Genomic DNA, 23807 nt, shown 5'->3' on the forward strand with positions numbered 1-23807 from the left:
TATATAAATGTGCTTGAGGAGTTTGAAGCAGTTGAAATCAATGATAACCAGAGCTACCTGTTCACATGATGGGAAGCTGCTAAAGGAAATACTTGGCTGTGTAGGCTGTTTAGTGCTGATAAATGAATACATCATGCAGAGAAGTAAAACGTCTCAGGTACAAACAGCAGGTGTTTAAAGAGAGACATATGATCTGCTTTTACTGTCTAGGACAATAAAACAATTTCTGCTGATACTGAAGACTATAAAACATTATAAAAGAAACAAACAGAATGTCTAGTACATAGTCCAGAGCACTTATCACAAATGTTTGTCAGAGGTCTCACTCAAATACACATCTTGAACTTAAACAACACAAAACTAATGTAAATAAGTGTTTGGCCCGAAACATTGTGTTGTAATTATTAAAAAAAATAAACTAATGAAAAATGTGGTTTGAAATTGATGATTTATAAGTTTTTGTGTTGAGTTGTTAATAACTGCTTTGTTTGATCCTGAACAAAATTATAAATACAAAGGTAATACTTAATAATCATCAGAATACTATACTTAAGAAAGGGCCACCTCCAGAGGGTGACACCAAAAGGCTGAAGCAGGTACTGCACAAAAAACATCATTTGACAGTGTCAGTGTTTAGTGTTTGATTTTACTTAAATTAGAAAAGAAATGTACATCACATTTTAATAACAAATATCATTTCATTTAAAAACTTTACAGCTATTTGTACAATAAAAGCACTTTATAAAACCCTTACAACTCAACAGATTGACATATATTAACCTAAACTGAAGAAAAAACTATAAGAGTTATAGGTAAGATAGTGGAGACAGATTAAATGACGCAACACAGTTAACATATTGCAAAAAGGAAGACTGGGAAAACATTTAAGATAAACAAGATAGAAAAATACTTGGCAATGAAAGAGCTTCGCCCTGATCACACCAAAAACTGCCAGAGTGAGACTATGTATAAAAACCTTATTTTACTGTTGAAACTTTTATATATGAAACTGCCTCCTTATGAGAAAAAAAATGTAATTTGGCTTTTTTTTTATTTTGTGGTAAAAAAGCTCCTTGATTTTGAATGATTCTATTTCTAGCAGAATAATTGATATGTCAATTGACAGATTATCAACAATGGCAAATTGGTATTTATCTTTACTCAAGCACAGTTTCCAGATCATCAATTGAGCCATTTTTCAGTTTTTTGGATCCCAAAACCATTGCAATGTTTCTAATGTTTTGTGGACCAAGCAATTACTTGACTGAAAAAATAATTGGCACACAGGAAACGATAACGACAATGATTGTCAGTACAAGAATTGAAATTAAATTTCACTGACACTTCGCACATTTTGTTCAGAAAACAGAAAACCACAGTTTAAGATCGGCAGTGATCGGCAAGGACAGTGACATTTTAAAATGTTCTTGCACTTTGACATATTAGGAAACATTTCATTAATCTGCAAAAAAATTGATTTTTCAGTTAGTGCAGAGAGGTGAGCACATGATTGTGTTGCTTTAGCTTGTTTAGCTTAGGCCAATTAGGTTGACGGTGAAAAAAAGCTGATTTTGAAACAGGAGCTTAACTGCACAGAAGAAATGTCGATCAGCATCAGGTTATGATGGAAGTTAAAGCCAAAAGTCAAGTGCTGTGATCAATAAAAACTTGCATTCCAGATATTCACATTGTTTGAAATTGTTAAGCCCTTAGCCGATTAGCAATCCTTAAACAACTAGTTAGGTCAAATATACAAGTAAAATTTTTCAAGTTGCTAATACCTCTCAGCTTATTGGATAAGACTTGGTTGTATCCGATTACAACATATGAACTTTAAGCTAAAACAAAAAACATAAAAGCTGAGGTTAATTCTCTCCTTTACATTAAATGTTAGAATTGGTTATAAAACATTTACGTTACATAGAGTAACTGTCTCCAACCACCACATAAAAACACACTGTAGTAATAAGTGATTAGAAGGCTGCTGTAAAGTACAACAATCATTTCATTCCCTGAAGACACAAATGATGAAATTGAATGAGGTTTAGACATATTTTCCGATAAACTTTGTTCAGTAAATTGACAGTTATCATTTCAGTAATGATTTCAGTACAAAAAAATGCTGTGGATTTTCTTCTCAGTAAAAATATCGGCACAAACACAATGGGCCTCATGCAGACATTTATATTTAATACTAAAATTCTTATTTATTAAATTAGAATGTTGGAAGCCAGATTCACTGAAACAATTAGAAATTGTGACTAATATATAGGCTGGTCAAGGGGACGAACATAGACTGTATTTAAAGAGGGACGAATCGACAAATTGAGATAAAGGTCGTAACGGTCATAAACCCAGCCTTCTCCATGTTAGCAGATGGGACATGGCCCCTGAAAAATATAAATACATTCTCCTCAAAGATTGGTTCTGTCCTTTTAAATTGTTCTTATCACACGTTTGCTCAAGTTTTTTCATCACTAAGCTCGATTTTTGTTTTCCACTGTGAAGAAAGGCTGTTCGTGGGTCGTACCACAGATCTTACCCACTTGGCATCTTTGTACGAATCAAAGAGTAAATGCTAAACGCTAATCATGAAAGGCCAGAAATTCTCTAAAATCACTGGTATGGGCCTTATTTCTTTCATAAGGCCAAACATGTATGTGCAGCTTTCCAGTGCAGTACACCAGGATGGAAATAAAATGAAATGACATGACACAGATGACTGATGGGCTGGAGATGAAACCAACTGCTTCATCAGATAAAATCCAAATGCAGAACTTCGCTTAAATTGTAAACCATCGATTTTACAGTGTGAACAAAATAGTTTCCCTGCAGATATTTGTTGATTAAAAGGGATACCAAGTTACTGAGGGATTATTTGAAATAGAAAGGGCTGCATTTCATTGGGAACATTTTAACAGCAATTGAAAAAAAAGTGCATGCAACAGAAAATAACAAGTAACTAGTGCTTTGATTATAGTACAGGTAACCCCCACCCTCCCCCATGTTCTTAAACAAGCCTATATATGTTTGTGCACTTCATTTGAATTTCAGATTATACTTTGATTTACAATTAGACATATCATGATGTCTTTTGTGGGAACTTTATGTATAATTGTTTGACAATTGTGATTTGTAATCCTAATCAATCTGACATGTAATTGGAAACATAAATTTGAAATACCTAATTTCCTACCAATCACTAATGTAAAGATACTGACTTCTTCAGCTCGACCACTGATGAGGTGATGCTGACCGTAAAGAAATCAGACCAGCAGCTCAAACTGGAGTCAGCAGCTGTTTACGTACGTCCCTAGTGGAAAAAGTGAAACAGATCCAGTGTTTGTTTGAAGGCAGCCATCTTGTGAAGGTGTTACTACGTCTCTGGGCTGGTGGCTGTAGACACGGACAAGATCTTGATGTGCTGAGTGGAGATGGCGTCGAAGGCTTCGTCTCTGTGCATCATCGCACCGAACACCATCGGCTGCAACAGAACACAGGGAATGTTTCTGTCTCAGACTCTAGAGGAAGCCTTTCTATATGCAGTCAGGGTATATACTTTCATATTAACTCAAGCACTGTACCTGTACTTCAACATTTCCACATGCTATGCAACTTTGAAGTTCAGGGTTTCCCCCTTTCCGTTTTCTCTCTTCGTAAATACAGCTCCTGATTATTCAGAGCAGACTAAACGCCCCTTTCAGATAGAAAGTGATTTGCAGGGTGTTCAGCAAATTGCCTTCTGTCACCCCTGTGTTTGTGCTATGCTGGCCACTGGCTACATAGTAAAATAGGCAGAGTTTTCTGTTTGTTTTTTTCCCTGCCTACAGAAAGCTACCTGACATTAATGTTTGACTCAGACACTTTGTAAAAATGGTTTACAACTTTCCTCCCGAGGTGTCCATATACATATAAAGCAATTTCCTATTATTCGGGGGAACTCACACAATATACACACACACACATTCAATAGATTATTGATAGCCGACCCACACTCAATGTTTCCCAGCCGGCCAAGCTAAGTTTGAAGAAAAACTTTGAAATTAAGTTTGATTGGGTTGGTCATGTTGGCTGAGCATTTTTAAACCTCACATGTCTTTAGTTGGGGAGATTAGGCAATAACCATGCATGTCAGGGGCAGGGTAACATAAACTAGTGATGTGTCCTCCCGTGTCGAGGCTTCGAAGCGTGTGTCGAGTAATCGAGGATGATTTTTATGAAGCGCGTATCGAGGCTTGTGTTGATGACGTATGTGATGACGTTCGAAGCCTCGCGAGCCGGCCGAGCACGTCACTGATTCAGGAAAGGGTTCGCGGGTTTGGTTTGCGATTCAAAATAAAAGGGGCCGCGAAACGCAATTGATTCCCCCCCCCCACACTACTTGTCTTGGGACTTTATTGTGCGTTTGCTTGGAATATATTCTGAGTATTGGAGGGAGAAAAGGAATTTATTTGCTAACTTGTACAAACTTGCGGTATTTTTTCTTTGTACCCCAACCTTATCTGTGCGCTGTGAAATGATCGTTTCTAAAGCAGGCGAAATTATTTAAAAAAAAATTAATCCGCCTGAAACCCAGCACTGTTGAGAAGCTGTTGTTTTTAAATAAAAATAAATTAACTGTTATCCATTTTGTACGTGTACGTGTATTGGCATCACAAACATCATTAATTCGTTTATTCAATTCAAAGCTTCACACACCAAAGCCATGGTTTCAGTATAATTACATTACATTTAATGTCCACTTGATGGCGCAGTAGAGCAAATGAAGCACCATGAAGCTTCGGCCCATGAGCGAACCAATTGGATGGAAAGCTTCAAAGCTTCATGAAGCTTCATCTCGCCATCACTAACATAAACTCAGTGCAGCTTTATAATAACTGCATGTTACTCGGGCCAGATTAGAACACAAAAAACAGACAGCTGTCAGGCTCGATTAGTTTTCTCTTGGGCTTGAATGGGTTAGGACAGAAACATGGAGCCAAAGCTGCACTTTAACACACAATAAGCTCCTTATATTGGATTTAAGATTCATCAGGTGGACAGAAACATGCCGGTATATGTCTCTGTGACCGCTGAACATGTGAATATGCAAGTTCTTATAGAGGTTCTGATTGTTTACAGCAACATAAAAAAGTCAGTTATGTGAGGTTTAAGGAATTATACTTGAATAGTAATAGTGTATGCTGTACCATTGCTACTTCGTGAATACTTTTTCTGCCACTTATCAGATAGGTCCAGAATCCCCACACTCCCCTAACGAGGCTCCTCACACTGAGCTCTTACCTTTTGGGTCGATGGTGTTGCTATGGAGATGCCCATCCCAGATCCAGGCAGCACTGACAAAACTTTGTACTGTGAGGGACAGAGGACACATTTGAATTATTACAAGTCTTGGAAACAATGACATGTAATGTAATGTAATAACATCAAGACAAAGAAGACTGAACATTGTCTGAGTTTCTCAACAAAAGAGATTAAATCCAGGAAGTTGGAAAAATGACTTTATCTGAGAGTGAAAGAGAGTTTTATCTTTTATCAATGATACATTTTCATGGAAGCTTTAGTTTTTTTCTGCACTTTGTTGTTGTGTAACTTGGTTTAAATCTTTGAAGGTTTCAATTTTGCACACCAAATATTTTTAGTTATTCCAGTTAGTAGTTTGTAGAGCAGAGGCTTAGACCGGAGTCTGACTTGAGGTCTCTATCGAACCTTATGGTGAATAAATAACCAATGAGCAGAGTGAACGGGAGCATGTCAAATGGAGTATATACAGTATATACACACATGTATTTTGTCTAAAGCAGCGTTACAGAAGACAGAGACCTGGTTTACCTTCTGGAGTTCTTTAATGTCGAGCAGTTTGATGACTTTGTTCTTCTTGGTTGATCCAGACCTGGAGCTGGAGCTCTCGAAACACAGATGACTGAGGAGACAGAGGAGACACACTTAACCCCTGTTCACACAGACATTCAGAGACTGAAACTGATACAGACGATAAGACCCTGTGAACGCTGCTGCTGGACACTGAGATTCTAACACTCAATCTGGACACTTTATTTCACAGCTCCACCAACAAGACCAGTACCATCCTGACTGAAGATACAGGAAGACAACTGCATAACATTTATCATGAAACTCTTTATTTTAAAACAACTGTCGAACTTATCCTGAAAAAAATTGTTGACAACCTATTTTACACAATGAATATGAGGCATAAATAAATAGTAAGTAATTGTTAAGAGACCCATTTGGTTTGCTTATTTGTTTTTGGGTTGATGTGTAGAGCGAGGGGGCAGGGAACCACTGACACTCCTCAAGGGGGGTGGGGTTAACACTCTAGTGGACAACTCGACATGCGTGGCGACACACACCTGAGAGACCGAGTAGCGCAACGGCAGCTGACAGCTGGTGGCGACCCAACAGACCAACGGTATGTGTGAAGCTTACTTTCTGCTTGTTTGTTTCGCTCAAGTGTTTGAAACATGTATTTAAAAACACATTGAAAATAAAAGTCCAACATTTTGTGCGCATGCTGTTCATCTGCAACACATGAGACATAACGTGAAGCAAGTTGTGTGTTATAAAAACATGGCAGAACGATGTAGGCAGGTGAGGGCTGTAACAGCAGGAGAACTCTTAGCATTTGTTAGCTATGGCCAGAGATAACTAACATCTACTGTTATCTAATTGCCCTGATATTATTTCAAGACTGACATTCTGGGTTGTCGACCTTCGATAAATAATGATCATAATTTTATTAATAATATGTATCATGTCAATATAAAACTTACCATTAGTAATTTTTTTACATTATCACATTTTAAGAAAATACCTCAATGATACTGATAACAGATAGATACAAACCAACTGAATACACAACACGGACTGAATTAAATGTTAAAATGTTTTAGATATTTGCTCTGCTCTAATAAGCAGCATATTGACTGTAAGCAACATCAGATATCTTTTCTACCAATGTGAGCTGGTGTTTGGCTCTTCGATACCAGAAAAAAACTTATTCAAATCCGCTATTCTCAATCTCCGTGAACTCTCACTGATCACCTGTGTCAGATGTTTCCGTGACGTTCTGGTTCAGTCTCCTTGTTGTTCACATTGTGCAGCTCTATCTATAAATCTGACAGGAAGTGGAGAGCTTACTTCTCAGTGACGTAGAGGACACCGTTGCGGATGTAGTCTGTCGGCGTCTTCTTGTCTCTGTTGATGAGGCAGCAGCGCCAGCCGTTCTCACACGCTTAAAAACAACAACACAGTGATTAAAACACACCACAGTGCCGTCTTTCACGCATGAATCACGGGTTTAGCCAGATTCAAAATGTTGATAATGTGACATGAACATCGCATTTTTGTTGAATCTGGGAAGTCCTTAAGGACGACTCATACATGAACTCATTCTCAAATACAAATTACTTGCTTTTTACTTGTAGCAGCCCAGCTGACATTTACTTTGCATATTGTAAATAAATGACTTATTCCAGAAGTTTAGACTCTATTTTTAACTTTCTTTTTAAGAAATAAATATTCCTAATTTTACATAATTTGTAAACTTTTGGTCTCCTTGTGTTTTATTTGAGAATAGTGACCCCAGAGCAGCTGAATCAATCTGAGGATTCAAGATGGTACCTAAGTGAAGACTGATTTTATTGTCACACGATGGACGCTTTTGTGTTTGTTATTTTTGTTCCTCATAGAAAGTATATCTCTGGACATGCATAATGTAATAAATGATATCTTAAGATGTCGAATTACAAATAAGGCAAATTCAGGTAAAAAAAGATGTCACTCCTTGTTTCAAATCTTTACGGCTGAGCACCCCCCCTCCTGCAGTTCATTCCTCACTTGTCAGAGGGCGCTCACTCTCCGGCAGGTTGAAGACATCGTGGAAAGCTCCTCTCTTGGTGCTGTAGTATCGTCCTCCGTCCTCGTCTCTGCTCACACCTGATGGGGCTGCAGCACTGAGGCTGCCTCGACCCCCTGCAGCAGTAACCTGTACAGGTGGATGGGAGGGAAGGGGGTGGGGAAATACAGTGTCACCCTTCAACAGTATTTTTTATAATCTCTAAATGTATGTATGTACTGTAAGAGGTCGATGCTCCTCATGAAAACAAATTTAATTAATCACATTTATTAATCAAAAAATTGACATTATACCGTTTTCAGATTTCTTTAAACACTCTGGAATCATCGGCTTTAAAAAAATCCATCAAAGAAGAAGACCTATCTTTATTTACAGTGTCCTATCTTACCTTAACTTCGGCATCGGGCCTCAGCAGGGATACATCACTACATTTGCATAAAACCTGAAAAGCCAGGTTAAATTTGTCCTGAGGGTGGCGCTAGCTAGAGGAAAATTCATGGGGTCATTAAAGTGTAAAGGGGAACACGAATGACATCGGGACGTTTGTTGAGACTTCTCACTCTACAATGGAATTTCACCAAACAAACACATCACTTCCACTATTGATCAGCTGATCAGTTTCATTGATTATTTGATGGCTCTACGTGAACACTACTGATTGTGACTGTACACAACGCAAACACATACAAACACAACAGGAGCCTACCTGTTCACACTCAGACAGCTGAGAGAGAAAAACAACAACTCAGACAATTGAAATCAGACTAGAGACTGGGACCAATGAGAAAGTGTTCGCTGGTGGAGGATTTATACTGTAAAACACAGTTTGTAGTTTATAACTGAGAGTGTTTCCACTGCACGTTTCGAAGGTTCTTCAGGATTTTCATTTTGAAAATAAGTCTTAAGAGATTCATATGAAACTAAAAGATGTTAGCTTGTTATTTTATCTCAAATTCCAGTCTAGATGATTTATTGAGGAAAAAATTTGTAAAAATAAATAAATAAGTAAATAAATAAATAAATATACTGGATGGCTACTGCAGTGATTTTCAACCAGTGTGCCGCGGCACACTAGTGTGCCGTGAGAGATCGTCAGGTGTGCCGTGGCAAATTATCTAATATTACCTAATTAACCATTGTCGAGTGTCTGTGCAAGGGGTGCCCAATACGTCGATCGCGATCTACCGGTCGATCGCACGACTGGACAAGAGGCAGTCAGGCACGTTTTTCTGTTTTCAGGCACGTTTTTGCCACACAAATATTACATTATTTGTGTGGCAAATAATGTAATACTCTTCTATTCCAGTGGGTGGAAAGTATTTCTGACAATTGAGAGGTCCGATTACTCAAAGCTGCTTGCAACTGATGAGTGGTGTGCAAAGCTGGCATACCTGGCTGATATATTTCATCATCTGAATGAACTGAACACACGGATGCAAGGCCGAAATGAAAACCTGCTTACAAGCACTGATAAAATAAATTGATTCCGTTTAAAGGTGCAGCTCTGGCAACAACATGTGCAGCGTGGCAACCTTGATATGTTCCCACTCACTGAGAAACGGCATGATGTCAACACTGCTGCAATGTGCGAGGTGATAGGCACACATTTGAAAACTCTTGAGGAGAAGTTGTCATTTTATTTCTCTTGAGCCTTCACAGAATGTCCTGACTGGGTTAGGGACCCATACAGCTCAGCATCAGTTGCTGGACAGGACATGACTTTACAGGAGCAAGAGGAACTCATTGAACTGAAACAAGATCGTGGTTCAAAGCCAAACTTTGCTGATCTTCCTTTGGACTTTTTTTGGTTATCTGCTGCCAAGGAGTTTCCAATTCTGGCCAACAAAGCTATTTGGACATTGATCCTGTTTTCCACAAAATATCTGTATGAGCTGAGCTTTTCAAGCTTGACTGCGATAAAAACTTAAAACAGAGAGACTGAGAGCTGTTGAGGAAGAGCTTTGTGTGTGTCTTTCTTCCATTCCTGCCAGGATATCAGTTTTGTGTTCATCTAAACAGGCCCAGGTTTAACACTGAGTGAGTATAAATACATTTAGAAACTATATTACTAACTATATGTATTATATGACCTGTGTTAGGCCATAGAGTGTCATTTTGTGTAACTTTGTTGGTGGTGTGCCCCAGGATTTTGTAAATGTAAATAATGTGCCGCGGCTCAAAAAAGGTTGAAAATCACTGGGCTACTGTGTTAAAAGACAGTAATATAAGTCCAGTGCAGAACCTCTGCTGAATTAATCCTGAGTGAAGCAAACATCTTGATTGGTTATTAGTTAGTTGACATTCATGGCCTGCACTTGATTTGTGTGTTTTTTGCGGTGGCTCACGGTAAAACATGAACTCTCTTGATGATTTCAATCAGGATTTTTTGCATTTTTCATATTAATATCTACATGTTTGACGCCAAGTTGATTGAATCAGTCTTCTATATATTGTATGTTTTGACAGGGGTGATGGGGAGACACGAGAACACGATGAATGAACTTATCTGTTTTCCTCTGGTATTTCTGCACATTTTAAACAAAATATTTAATTTCAAGTAAAATTATTTTTTTATATGTACCTGTAAGTATTATTCTGGTTTTGTAAACATTGGTGCACATATTGCACCCTCACTTCATGTGACTCAGTGATAAAGTGAGCCACACACTGACTGACTCCAGAGCAGTGCAGTGCTCTGTGGGCTGCTTGTTTGGACTGACCCGTCTGTTCAGGGTGGTGCCGCTGCGCTCCTTCAGCTGCAGGTCGGTGGGCAAGTTGGTCCAGATTATGTAGGGGGTGTCGAAACGCTGCCTCAGCTTGGGGGAGCTCTTTAAGATGAAGTCGATGATGAAGAACTTTATACCTGCATACACGGCTGACAAGGGGAAGGAAGAGGAAGATGAGTCATTAGACAGTGCTGAATTAGACTCTGCACTTGTATCTGATATGTGCAGATACACGTGACTCCAGTGGGAAGATAATATTTCTCTATGACAACTGGGTGTGTAAATATAATCAGAATATATGAGAACTGTGATATCCTAGTTATTTCTTACACTTTCTGACCCAATAGGTATAATAGGTAACCACAATAAAATGTCGAAAAAAGCTAGACCTATTTTATATATATAAAGTAAGGGTCCATTTCATTTTGGTCGTCTGTAAGTGACAGATGTGTAATTTGGATGTGTAAGAGACTTTTTAATGTAGTTTTCAACCACTTTTTTTTACATTAAACTCATGAGAATTCCTTTTGTAAGGATAAGGTACGTTTATTAAAATGTGTGTAGTGATTTATGATAACGATTACTTTTACTAAATATTTCTGTCGTATCAAAATGCTGCACCTTTTTAGTTTAATTCAACAGCACCAGAATAAAACCATGAAACCATTAAATCAATACTTCATGTAGAATTGAATGCAGAAGGTTGTATAAACATGAATTAACAATTTCCACTTTGCCCAGGAACCCTATATCAATCTTCCTCGTTTTTTCAAACAAAAATAGAGTGCATATATATATATATATATATATATATATATTGACAGTATATATAACATTTACCTATGATGAATCCCAGCAGTTTGTATGGCAGCAGGCAGGAAGAGACGAAGGCCACCCATAGACCAACATACAGCTTCTGAGTTAACTCTGGCTGCACCCACATGAACAAACTGAACACACACAGAGAATTATTCAATATCTGTGTATGGACCACAATTTCAGTCAGACTTAGAACAACACATGTGCAGACAAACTCACTTCTTTATTTTCTCCAGAATGTTGGCCATCCTCCCAAACAGATTCTATGTGGATCAACAAAAAAGAAAAGAAAAGAAAAGAAAGGTCGGTTTTGTGTCTGAACATGTGCCCAACTTTTACAGTGTGTGCTCCCTTTCAGAAGATGTGATACATTTATAATGACTATTCAGTCTGATCAGAAGGCGTAAACAATTAATTCTGTCCAGCTTTCTATGAATTGAATTAATTATTTAGAGGTTTCTTACAAACCAACAATAGTATTCACAAAAACTATTTTTATCTTTCTGACCAAATGCAAGTTCCACATGTTGATTTCCCCTCATTTCACCCTGAATTTCATTGCTTCAGGAAATTACTGTCACAATTTCAACTTTCTTTAGTGGTCAATCATTTAATTGCAGTTTACTGTCACAACTTTTGAGATGTAAAATAGGTGGCGGGAGGTTTCTGTGGTGATGAAGAGGTTCACCTGTGCTTTCTGAGCAACGTCCAGAACCAGCTGGAACTTCTCAGACACAGTCAGGTCTTCTTTAGGAGGCTCCTGGAAAATAAAGTGGAAACGGAGCTGTAACATCACATACTGACACCAGAAAATCCCCTGACATCAGCTAGACACCATCCTAAACACACTTCATATAAAAACACAATCTAGTACATGTCAGTCAAAATGACCATCTTCAATTTCTCATCATCAAACATCATTACTCAGTTTAAAGGCTGATGCAGAAGGTAAAATAAAAAATAAGATGTATAAGGTGAAGAGAGTTTGCTCACCACTTGCTCTGAGACTTCAGGTACGATGCTCCACTGGATCCTCCAGCCTCTAAGAGCAGCGCATCATGGATATAAATGAGATCATATCACAATCACTACACGTGTATGTTCCAGAACTTCCAGTCCAGATTTATATCCAAACTAATCAAAGGAAAAGCTTCATGTGTTTTATGATCAATGACATGTACTATATATGAGCATAATCAACAGGCCGGCATATCACAACTCAGAATGAAAATGCTCCTCAACTGGATGTCAGCTGGTTTAATGGTTCTGTGATTGGAACCACAGTGGACCCTAGTCTTGGACTTTGTGTATTTCTTGACATTTTGCAGATATGTATGACCTAGTGTACTTTATAGTAGAAACTAAACTCAAACTAAAACTAAGATGCATTCAGTGTATCAAAACTTTCCACTGAAAAAACTATTCAGTTTCTTTTCCTGGCTGTGTGATAAGCTGACAGAGAGTGGGTGGGGCTTTCACTGACCTGGCAATGAGGTAATTTAAGGACAGCCGGAGGATGGCGAGGAACAGGAACATGGGGATGGCCCAGCCATGCCACGCTGCATACATGTAGACCTACATTTACACACAACACACACACAAAAGTGAATTATTGAGACTGTGTGTTTAAACAGGTAATAAGAAGAAGTAAACAAAGACACTTCACAACGTGAGATAAGATATAGTACCTTTAGCAAAATATCCGTTATATCATTAAAACCTTTATAATAACTCTTCTATCAAGTAAAAAGAAGCAGTAATATAATTTTAAAAAAAGGCTTGTAACACACTATAATGTTGTTGTAAGCAGATCTGTGGCCATTTCAAGTGCTTATGAATGTATAACATTTGTCAACTGTTACTTCTTTAAATATGAGGGCATATATTATATGTTTGAATGAATTATCATTGATTATCAGTTTTTGCAGGAGCCTCCACTTATGGACACCTATAAGAAATTGATAAAAAATAAACTAACACTAACATTGGTTTCTAAATTATTTATTAAATATGTGTATACTCCAGAATTTACAAGCAGTACATAAATAGCGGTGATGTGAAAAAGTCCAAAAATAAGCTAACCCTAACCAACCATAACCATCTCGAATTATTTCTTCATGGTTTTGCAAACAATTATGTCACAGTGCAACTGACCTTTGACCCTTTATTTGTCGTGAATTTTTATCAAAGTGTTATCGTTTCTCATCCTGAAGTCCAAGTGAAAGCTATCATGGAAGAATAAAAATAAAAAGTGCAAAAGGTTCCCATTCCTACTTTAAATAATTCATGAAATATATTAATGATACTCACAAATTTGTTGATAAGACGAAATATGGGTGACAAAATACTTATTTACCAAAAGAAAGCTGTAAATAAATATGTTGAGGTTGCATAAAACAAATTGCACTCTTACCCTGCAGTTTCCTCCTTTTAATAAAATCTTGTCTAATGTATAAACCATAATACATATCTATGTTTTATTGTTTCTGTATGTAATTGCCGCATAGTGTGCTCAGATCAACAAAGAAACATCAAACTCTTGTGTTTGTGTCTTCATCCCAGGTCATTACAAAGCATTGAGAGGAACACTGACTGCTGAGATTCAGTCTGAGCTTTGAGTGAATGTGGACCATAGGCTGGATATTGTGTGGACTCACAATGAAAGCGATGGCTGACGTGTAGATGGAGTACCAGCTGGATAAGGCGGTAAGGTTCCTCTTGAAGTTGGTCACTGGTTTAAATCCCCGTTCTGGAAACAAGACAGCAGGAAAACTGACCAATCACAGTTCGAGAGTTGTCATGACAGATAAATGCTCTGCCTTGTGGTAAATGAAAAGTAATACAACACTGTTCTTTACAGATTTGTTGGGCATTGGTTATATTATTTAAATCAGTCACTCTCATGTGGACCCCATCAGATCAGGCCTAAATCAAAAATCCACTTTGTCAAATCTGGTCCACATTACAGATGCTTTATTCAGGTTTTCTCTGTTTATAAGTTTTATTAGGTCTTCTGAGCTTAACTACCATGACTCACTGTGTCACAAGAAAAAAAGACTGGGCCAGGGCTAACTGGTTAGCATGCTAACTTCAAAAGAAGCAAAGAGGTGATATTAATAATACCCAATGTGGCGTTCCAGTGCTATAAACAGTTCCTTAGCTAGTGAAAGAATAACGATTGATGCTGAACTGGTAACATTTATTCCAGATTGGTGAGTAAACCGCTGTTAATGCTATAATAGCTATATATGTATAAACGCCAATGAACACAGATCTGGAGGGAAATAGTTACAAAACAAGTTATACTCACTGAGACGTCTCATGTTTTCTGTCAACCTGTGGAGTGTAAACCAGTAAATTATCTGGATTCAAGATAAATACAGCTCTTAACACAAAAAAAAACATAAAGTAAGTGTGTCTGCATTACTCAAATGTGTATCTGCTGTTACTTATATAGTGAAGCTCCTTGGCATCCAAGCTCTGCAGTGAGATGACAAGACTTTGTACTGAAAGCAGACAGATTTCCCCCCTCACCTCTTGGCACTCAGCGGCTCCTCCGTCTCCACTGTTGTCTCCTCCGGCTGGAAACGGAAGTCTTCTACATAAACCCCAAAACGGTCATGAAGCCATTTCAGGAAACTATTGGACAAAGTGTCCTTCTGTTTGTCTGAGGAGAGCGAAAGAAAAACAGTTTTATACACAGAGGTTGATGCAAAACTTGTGTTAGTGCTAGGTTTAGGGTTCGGCAGTAACGACATCCGACTAACTCGGAGGTCACAAAAATCGGAGGTCACAAAAATCAATATTGGTTCAGTGTGTAGTTATGACGACAATGTTGGTCTCTGTTATTTTTTCTGGACTCCTGCCTAATACAATCACTGATGACAGCCGCACGTGACCCTTCTCTTCACTTATAATTCTGACCAACAAAGATCTTAAAAGTAAAATAAAATAATTATCTTTCTAAAGTTATCAATAAAGTTATCAATAAATGCAAAATTAATATTCCTTAACTTTTAAACCATAATATTCTGTTTTCACTTGACTTTAAGCGCACTTCTATTTGCTGTAAGAATGTCCACAGGAAATATCAGTTCTTTATTGAAGATAAACCAAATTAAAATTAAATTATCATAAACAAAAAAGGGGATGCACAGATAAGGATCTGTCGCTCACATGTATCTTTCCAAGATCCCCGGATACAGTTTCACGTTTCCTTCCATGTTTGTTTGGAATAGAGACCTGTGCTGTTTTTGCCTACGCTGCCACCTATCGCCTTTATTGTGCACTGGACCATAGCGGATGTTTCGTTTTCAAAACTGCTGTTGATTTTTTTTAGCACAGCCAAGGATTTTTTTGGAGTGGTTGTGAACTGGACTGAATAATATCGAGAGGTATTTCTTACGTGTTATCTACCACATTTAGAAACATGTGAGGGAAGAATATTAGAAGCAGTCCAGTAAAACACTACCTCTAACTCTGTACGCAGTAATAAACAACATAAGTACCTCAGAACATTTTACTATATTTTATGTTTTTTGTAAAGGAAGTCTTTATGGAGGAGATGTTGAAGTGCACTGCATTAGACTGTACTGATGTACCTAATAAAGCAGGCAGGGATTGTACAGTATGTTAAGTACCGAGGAGATGGACCAGCACCTACAGATTTCCTCTTGAGCATAAAGCCGAGATGTACTGGTAGGAAGACCTGGTAGTTAACAGAGAGGGAGTTAGTGCAGCTCACCTGTGCCGCTGCCTGAAGGTGGAGGAGGGGGCGGGGCTTTAGGTGTCAGACAAGGCGAGTCATCAGGTCTGTGAAGTTTTTTACACAGGCAGAGACCATCAGTTAGAACAGGAGAAAAGAAAGCTACCCTTTCCATCTCAAAACACATTATGAAATAAAGTTTATTATTATCATATGGTTTTTAGTAAACACCTGGATTTAAGGACGTCATTGATCTTCTGCTCCAACTCAATCCGCCTGCAGCGCTCCTTCTCCAGTTCCAGTCTCAATGCATCTACGTTGGACTCCTCCTTAAATTTCCTCAGCTCCTCATCTGAAACAAGTGGATGGTCACGTGATAAAGAGTTATGAGTTGATGCTGATTAAAGACTCTGAAACAATTTTCACTAACTGTCGTTTTTTTCACAATCTGGATAGACTTTGAAAACAAAAAGCTTTATGTATTTCAGGTAGGACTATAAAAACCATAACCATAAAAAAAGAAATAAAATGAAATCTTGATTGTCTTGCACTGACCAAACCTGCATGTTTTTCCAAACTTATTTAGAATTTTTGGATACAAAAGTCTGAGACCCACTATATGTGAAGTCATTGTATTCATTCTGTATTCGTTTCCTTGTCTGAAACGATAAAGATAGCTTTATGAGTACAAGAGAAACTTCACACGCTGTTCAGAGAACTCACGTAAGAAATGTTTTTCCAACAAGGCAATTTCTAGGTGCCCTTTGACCTCATTCAAATCTGTCCTGGGGTCATCTTGGAGAGCTGCAGAAAAGGATCCTTGACCGGCCTGAATGATAAACAAAGAAATGTGGAATAATGACCAGACAATATATAAAAGCTTACAACAATCAGTTACAAGAAAAGATGATGGCTTTTGTTGTGTGGGGTGCCACAGATTTCAATCCTAGGTCCTACAAAATATTGTCTCTACATTACTACGTTTACTAACCAGATAACAACTTGTTGACATTATAGATCTCAACACTAGAAAAACATTTTTCTGATTATTTTCTCCAGAATTTGTTTATAAAAATTAAAAAGATTGTCTTATTTATTCTGAAGGCTCATGCTCTTTATATTCAAAATGATGATTACAATTCTACCAGAGCTAATACGAATAATAGACAAAACCTGTATCTTCTTCATTAGGATTAGAAAGAATGTATTTGTATGTCTTATAGGATTTGCATCACAGATCAAGTGATGAAGATATTTCTACCTGAGGGTCACTCTGCTGCTCTCCCTCCACTTCCCTCAGCTCCTCGGAGTCTCTGGAAGAGAGGCGAGGTTTCATCATGACCTCCTCGGTGCATTCTGTGTCAGATGTGTTGGGCGAATCCGCCAGATCCAGGAAGTCATCCCGTCTCTGGCCCCGGAACCGGATCTTGTCCAGACGCTTAAGCATGTTGAGCGCCGTGGAACTAGCCTCTACCTGAACATGACTGATGACCAAACTACAGAAACTGGAAGAGTGAGGACAAGGAGAACAAGAAAAAAGACAAACAAATTGTTATATTTTTTTTTAACTGATAGATAGATAGATAGATGGATACTTTATTAATCCCTTGGGAAATTTTGGTCATCCAGTAGCTTATACACTTAACCGACATACATACAAATACATAGGTAGAACATTGCAGATGCAAGTACATGAATGGTCTGATCCTATCGTACAGAATGCAATGGTGTGATTGTGTCAGTGTCTAGTATGAAAGTGTTCTTGTGTTCTGGAATTTGCTGGTTCACCACTTTGACGTGAACTGTAAAACGTTGCATAGATTGCCATGATTGAGATATAGTTGTGGTACAGAGATATTAAATCTGATATATTTTATGTTGTTATTAATGTTAGCATTGCCAATATAAGCATGTTTACATGCTGGTGTTATAATGCAAATAGTTTTTGTCTCATGGAGCAGCTTCATGTCTTCAGTTACACAAACAGAAACACTTGGCCTATTATTCTAATGGGCTATGTTTGCAATGACACCTCATTGCTGTGCAATATATCGGCCATTTTATTTGAATGCCCAATTTAAACATTTTAATGTATCCACTATAGAGACTTTGCCCAAACTGAGAGATTATTCTTTAAACACAATGTATGTAATTCAAGGTTTTGTTTGTCCAGGGAGAATCAACATCACCAAGCCCACTCATACAAATAGTTAAAGTCATAATAGTGGTTGTTCAGGGTGGAACATCTGCTTATTATTGTCCCACATCTTCATGTTTCATCTCCTGATCTTTCCACACTGAAACAAGAACCAGAAAACCACTGCTCTAAGGGATAGTGAAAAAACCTTGACCCTGGGTTTTATCCCCAGGGTCAGGGTTCCATTCCTTTCATTCAAAGGAGGCAAAAAATGAATTGTATTTGTCTTATGTGACAGTAAACTATTCATTTTGAGAGTCTTGATTCTAGGTGAATTGATGATACCAATATAGCTGTATCACATTGTATTTATGCCTTTCACTAATGTGCAATGACCACACTTTTGTTTTAAATCTGTACATAGAAAGTAAAGGGAGCGCCAAAGTTTTTAAAATTCATCCTAAAAGGGGAAAAGTTGTCAAGAAATGTTACTCTAAACAACAAATATAAACAGTGCTAAAGTACACGAAAAGTCAGCAGGATTCACAACATGGCTAAAATATGTACCGACTCTGTATTTCTAGGAAAAGGTTGCTGAATATCACAATCACTTTATATGTATGTGTTATTTGTACGTTGATATATAAATCAGACAAAAGTACCCTGCGGGTTGTATTGTACTTTTTGGCACTTTTTGGCACTAATCCTGTACAACACAGTGCAATGGGCCATTCTGCTGTACTTTTACTTTTAATACTCTTAGGGACATTCAGTACAGTCAGAGCCTGACACGAGGCGTACATGTCGTCACATGTAGCTACAGCCCTGATCTTAAACACACTCAGTGAAGACAGCAGACTTGGAAGGATTGAGAGGGAAGGTGTGTTCAGGAGGTTACTGAGCAGTCTGACTGGTCTTACTGCATCTGGTGGGGGGGGGAATTACAGATTCTGTATTTATGTGACTTCAACACTGTCTGAACAAGTCAGAGCGATTGGATGGAACCCAGCGAAGCAATTTTCAATCAAGTACTGAACTATTGTTTTATAAAAGTCATAAATTCTACTGCACATTGTACTCAACGCTAAAATCGATGCATAGCATGTTCATGCTGTATAAAACCCAATAAGACAATGCATTCTAGTCCTAGAGATAACCGGATAACATGCATCATTAACTATGCATGAAGTCATTATCTATCTTCTTTGTTTATTCCTCATAACGTCACTTTACACATGTCAAGATATAAAGACAAATAGTTTTCTGATCAATATACCGTTCTGTCCAGCTATATTATTGGCATTATCTTTTATCTGTTTTTTTGGGGGGGGTTACGGCCCACATTTTTGTTGAACTTGATCTTTCACCTTGACTCATCAGGTCCCAAAGTTAATTAGCCACACCCCCAGTTATGAAAACAATACACTGCATGCTATGCCAGCCCCCGGTCAAAGAGAGTGACTGGTCTGACAGCTTGTAATGATTATTATCTCATTCTTCACCAGCACACACTACAATACTCTCTGCACATGTGAGACAGAGAGTTAACATGCCTGAAGGACTATAACACTAGACGGATTGGGTCAAAATGGCTGAAAGAGAGAATTACAAACTGTTCACTGACTGCCGACTGACCATGACCTGATTAACCTCTTATTGATCACATAACACCGATCACATAACACTGTTAGGGGGTATCTGATCAATGCCACATTCAGTCTGCAGCAGGATAACAGGCACAAACCTACAGCCGCAGTATCTGGGATCATAGACAGTGAGACAAACAGACCTGTGACAAGCTCTCTGACAAGCAACCTTCCTGCCAAATACCTGAAAAACTGTTTGCAGGTTTACTGAGGAGAACTAAGGATGGTCACTGTAATGTATGATTTGATTTAGTTTTTTCATCTTGCTTAACAATGCAAGTAAAGCTCACCAAAGGGCAAAGAGGGTTACCGCCCAGAGGCCCACAAACCCTCAGCTTTGGTCAAAATAATGTCATTCATAGAAAATTGAGGATCTTGTTTTTAGCTTTTTGTTAGCTGTATTTATTTGTAACATGGTGCTTTATCCAACTGCTTCTTGCTTCTGTCATTTAATAACTGGAGCTCAGGAGGGGACTGATTGTTCTCTCCCCTCTTTTTCACCAACCTCTCCTCTCTCACTTATCTATCTCTGCTTACCCCTACCGGTCCAGGCAGATGGCCGCTCATATTGAGTCTGGTTCTGTTAGAAGTTTATTCCAATTAATGAAGCTCTCCACAGTTGTCGCTCCTTGTGAGAATTCTTGGGTTTCTCTTTAATATTTAAATAATAATAGAAATGATTATGAAAATATGATTATTATTATATCATTTAGAGAGTATATTTCAACATTAAGCGCTGAACAACAAGAAATAGTTAAAATACATAAGGAAGAACATCAATAATAATGGTAATATAAATAATAAAAGAACAAAATAGCATTGCAACATCAGTAAATTAAAGGCACAAGCTGAACAGAGGTAAATAGTAAATTAAAAGCATAGATATACAGCCTGAGGCCAGGTCCTGAACAGCATTTAAAGTAATGAATACAATTTCAAAATCAATCCAAAAACAAACTGGGGTACAATGCAAACACAATGTAAATATGACAGGTGTGATGTGATCTCTAAAGAACCTTGGATTGCATAGGTGATTATAGGATAGATAAGGTTAGTGTAGGATCGATGAAAACCAATTTGCTAAACCTTTTGATAAAATAACTGTACTTGTCTTCATGGATCTATAGAAATGCATAAGTTTCTGTTCATTATTAAAAAAATTATACAATAAAATATTAAACATTGTGGGCCCTAATTTGTTTGCTGTCTAATGTTTACATGCTAATTTAATTGAATGAATTAGAATTTTCTTAAATATACAAAAACTATATAGAAAGTTATATAAAACACACAAACATGTTTATATTACCAAGCACACATTATACTTACTAAACAGTATTAAACATTATTTTAAATAACAAAATAATTAAAAAATGAATCTCGTATGTGAATATTGAGTTGTGAGATTTTGGTCCCCCAGCTGTACAGTAGCTACTGATGGACTCATTGAGGATATAATGAAACTGGGGGAGGCGGTTCAACCTCAGCCATGAAATGATATGTGCAACAAATAAATAGGAACGACTACCGGTTGTATTTTTACTTCCAGGTCTTCAACTCTTTGCACAGTCAGGGAACTGGATTTAATACTTCAGATTTATCAAGGCCTGCAGCCATCTGGACGGCTGACAGCCAATCAGCTGGTCTTTACCTGCGGACCTCAGAGAGGACCATGTAGGAACCTGGCGAAGCCGTGACACCCCGATAGGACACGTGGACATTTTAGGAGAGACTGATATTGACAGTGTATGAAGCAATGAAGGAAAGGCAGGAAGGAAAAGAGGTGACAGAGGAGGAGTGTCTCACCGTGAACCGAACCGAAGCAAACTTTGCCTCCCTCTCTTCAAACCGGGTCAGACCCGCTTCAGACCGTACTATTCTCCCCTCGGACCCGCTCCAGACCGTCCTCCCTCCTCTGAACCGACAATAGCTCTAGACATGGAGGAGGGTTGTAGGTGCAATTCCAGACCCTGTTTCCCTGCCTGGCACTAATGTCCCCGCGGAGGGCGGGGCGACCAGCGGCAGCACAGAACCAGGAAGTGACGCCATCGCGCTGCGCTGTTAAAGCGAACGTCAAAAGGCGGAACCCAAATACAATTAAATTGGAGAAAGAAACGTCAGTGAGAAGGGAGCAGAGGAAACAAAGGCAGATACTTCCATCCAAAAGAAAGTAGGTGAAGAGACAACAACCACCAGACATACAAAGGAAGAGGTGATGGTATAAAGAATGAGGTTTGGTCACACCGGTCTAAACAGCAGTCTGATGATAATGAAAATACATGAAACAGGCAGATGTGGCTGTTGTATCAGCTGGAAACAGTGGAGCATAAATATTTAGTGTGTCCACAATAAAATAGACTTGAAAACTCACTTTAAAAAAAAAAACACTATAGAACAAAGAGTTATATCAATTCTGAGAATAGGACACCCAGGACTAAATAAATCAATACACTTAATAGGGAAACATCCATCAGGACAGTGTGAATGTGGCTTAGGGTTGCCAACTCCCTGAAAAATAAATAAGGGACACCTCATTGGCAGGGCCGGCCAACCCCATTGCCTTCACCCTTCCTGGCGTGGTGAATTCTTTTAGCCCCTTTTTTTGTGAGTGAAATGATTTTTTAACTATTTGACCCTGAATTGAATTAGATGCATATTTTTGAGTGACATGAACACGTGGAAAACAAATTATTATCCAGCAATACACTTTAATAATAAACAAAATTAACTGAATAAAATAAGAATCTTTCTTAAACAGAAACCTGTCTTGCTTAACTTAAAACTGTATACATTAATATAAAACAATAGATAGAAAGCAGAACATCCATCCTGAAATAGTGCATATTTTTTGTGCAATAGCAAAAGTGCAAACAGAATGTCTGTAGAAAAATTGTAAACATATTGTGCCTCAAAGGCCATTACTGTAGGCTACAGTTGTAGTAATACAGGAAGAAAAAAAATCATGAACTCAACAGCTCAATACCACATTATGTAGAGATAGCCTACTTTTTCCACTTGTATCTCTTTCTAAATCAGTGTCGGCGTCTGTGTCACTGTCACCCATGCTGCTTTGTTGTCTTCTACTATCTTCTCCTTATACTTACTTATCTTCCACTATCTTCTCCGCGAGCAACAGTACCTCCTCGACAAATGGGATGAGCGTATTCTGTATCATCGTACTCGTGTGTGAATATGCTGTCAGCTCATTGATCCCAGAGCAGGACATTGCCTGGGAACAAGTTTACCGTATATTTTCATATAAAGCAGTGTAAATTTTGGCAGCTATTTTTGATTTAGTCTTAGTCTTTAGACGAAAATGCATATTAGTTTTAGTCACATTTAGTCATTTTATCCTTCTTAGTTTTAATCTAGCTTGCAGTACTTAGGTGGTCCATTAGATATCCCTCCTAATATAGGTCTATAGCAGGGGTCGGCAACCTTTAATTCCAAAAGAGTAATTTTGCCCCCTCTTCCCCTAAATAAAATTTGTATGGAGCCGCAAAACATATTTGATAACAAAGCTAATCAAGTTTTATATACGCTTCAAAGTTATACTATACTAAACTATAGTTTGTTGCATTTATGAAATTATAGAACGACAATAAAGAAAACTGTTGACATTTTATTGCTATTTTTACCTGTTCCAACAAAGGAAAACACCAAACGGTTGTGAAGAGGAGAAGAAAATACACAGGCAAGTATCGGCCTACTTTGAAATAAATTATACACAGAACTATGTAGGGCTATTTGAGTCCTCCCCATATTTGAAATGTATGAAATAATAAGCACCCTATTTTGAAATAAATAAAAACAACATACATGCAATCGTATATATTTTTGTTGGGGAATGTGAAAACAAAAAGTGAGAGTGTCAAGTTCGCTGAATAATGCGCGTGAG

At 38.0% G+C, this 23807-nt stretch overlaps 1 protein-coding gene across 1 annotated transcript; it reads right to left on the reverse strand.

Annotated features, from left to right (window-relative positions):
- Positions 1–626: 626 nt before the first annotated feature.
- Positions 627–21947, reverse strand: LOC128443847 (GRAM domain-containing protein 4). The gene is made up of 19 exons (XM_053426021.1): positions 21716–21947; positions 17388–17631; positions 16850–16955; positions 16358–16478; positions 16166–16233; positions 14956–15088; positions 14732–14757; positions 14079–14170; positions 12905–12996; positions 12415–12463; positions 12110–12181; positions 11641–11684; positions 11443–11552; positions 10597–10751; positions 7858–8005; positions 7159–7252; positions 5833–5923; positions 5284–5352; positions 627–3484 (listed from the first exon to the last, which is right to left on the reverse strand). The coding sequence occupies exons 2-19, from the start codon at positions 17571–17573 to the stop codon at positions 3377–3379; spliced, it is 1764 nt and encodes a 587-aa protein (XP_053281996.1). The 5' UTR covers positions 17574–17631; positions 21716–21947; the 3' UTR covers positions 627–3376.
- Positions 21948–23807: the final 1860 nt, after the last annotated feature.

Source organism: Pleuronectes platessa, chromosome 7 (assembly GCF_947347685.1).
Source record: "Pleuronectes platessa chromosome 7, fPlePla1.1, whole genome shotgun sequence".
Lineage (NCBI taxonomy): Eukaryota > Metazoa > Chordata > Actinopteri > Pleuronectiformes > Pleuronectidae > Pleuronectes > Pleuronectes platessa.

Coding starts and splice junctions, on each gene's coding strand:
- LOC128443847 (XM_053426021.1), bottom strand. CDS start 17,573: ATGCTTAAGCGTCTGGACAAGATCCGGTTCCGGGGCCAGAGACGGGAT. Junction 12,464..12,904: donor TTAAATTACCTCATTGCCAG/GTCAGTGAAAGC, acceptor CGCTGCTCTTAG/AGGCTGGAGGATCCAGTGGA. Junction 12,182..12,414: donor CTGAAGTCTCAGAGCAAGTG/GTGAGCAAACTC, acceptor TTTATTTTCCAG/GAGCCTCCTAAAGAAGACCT.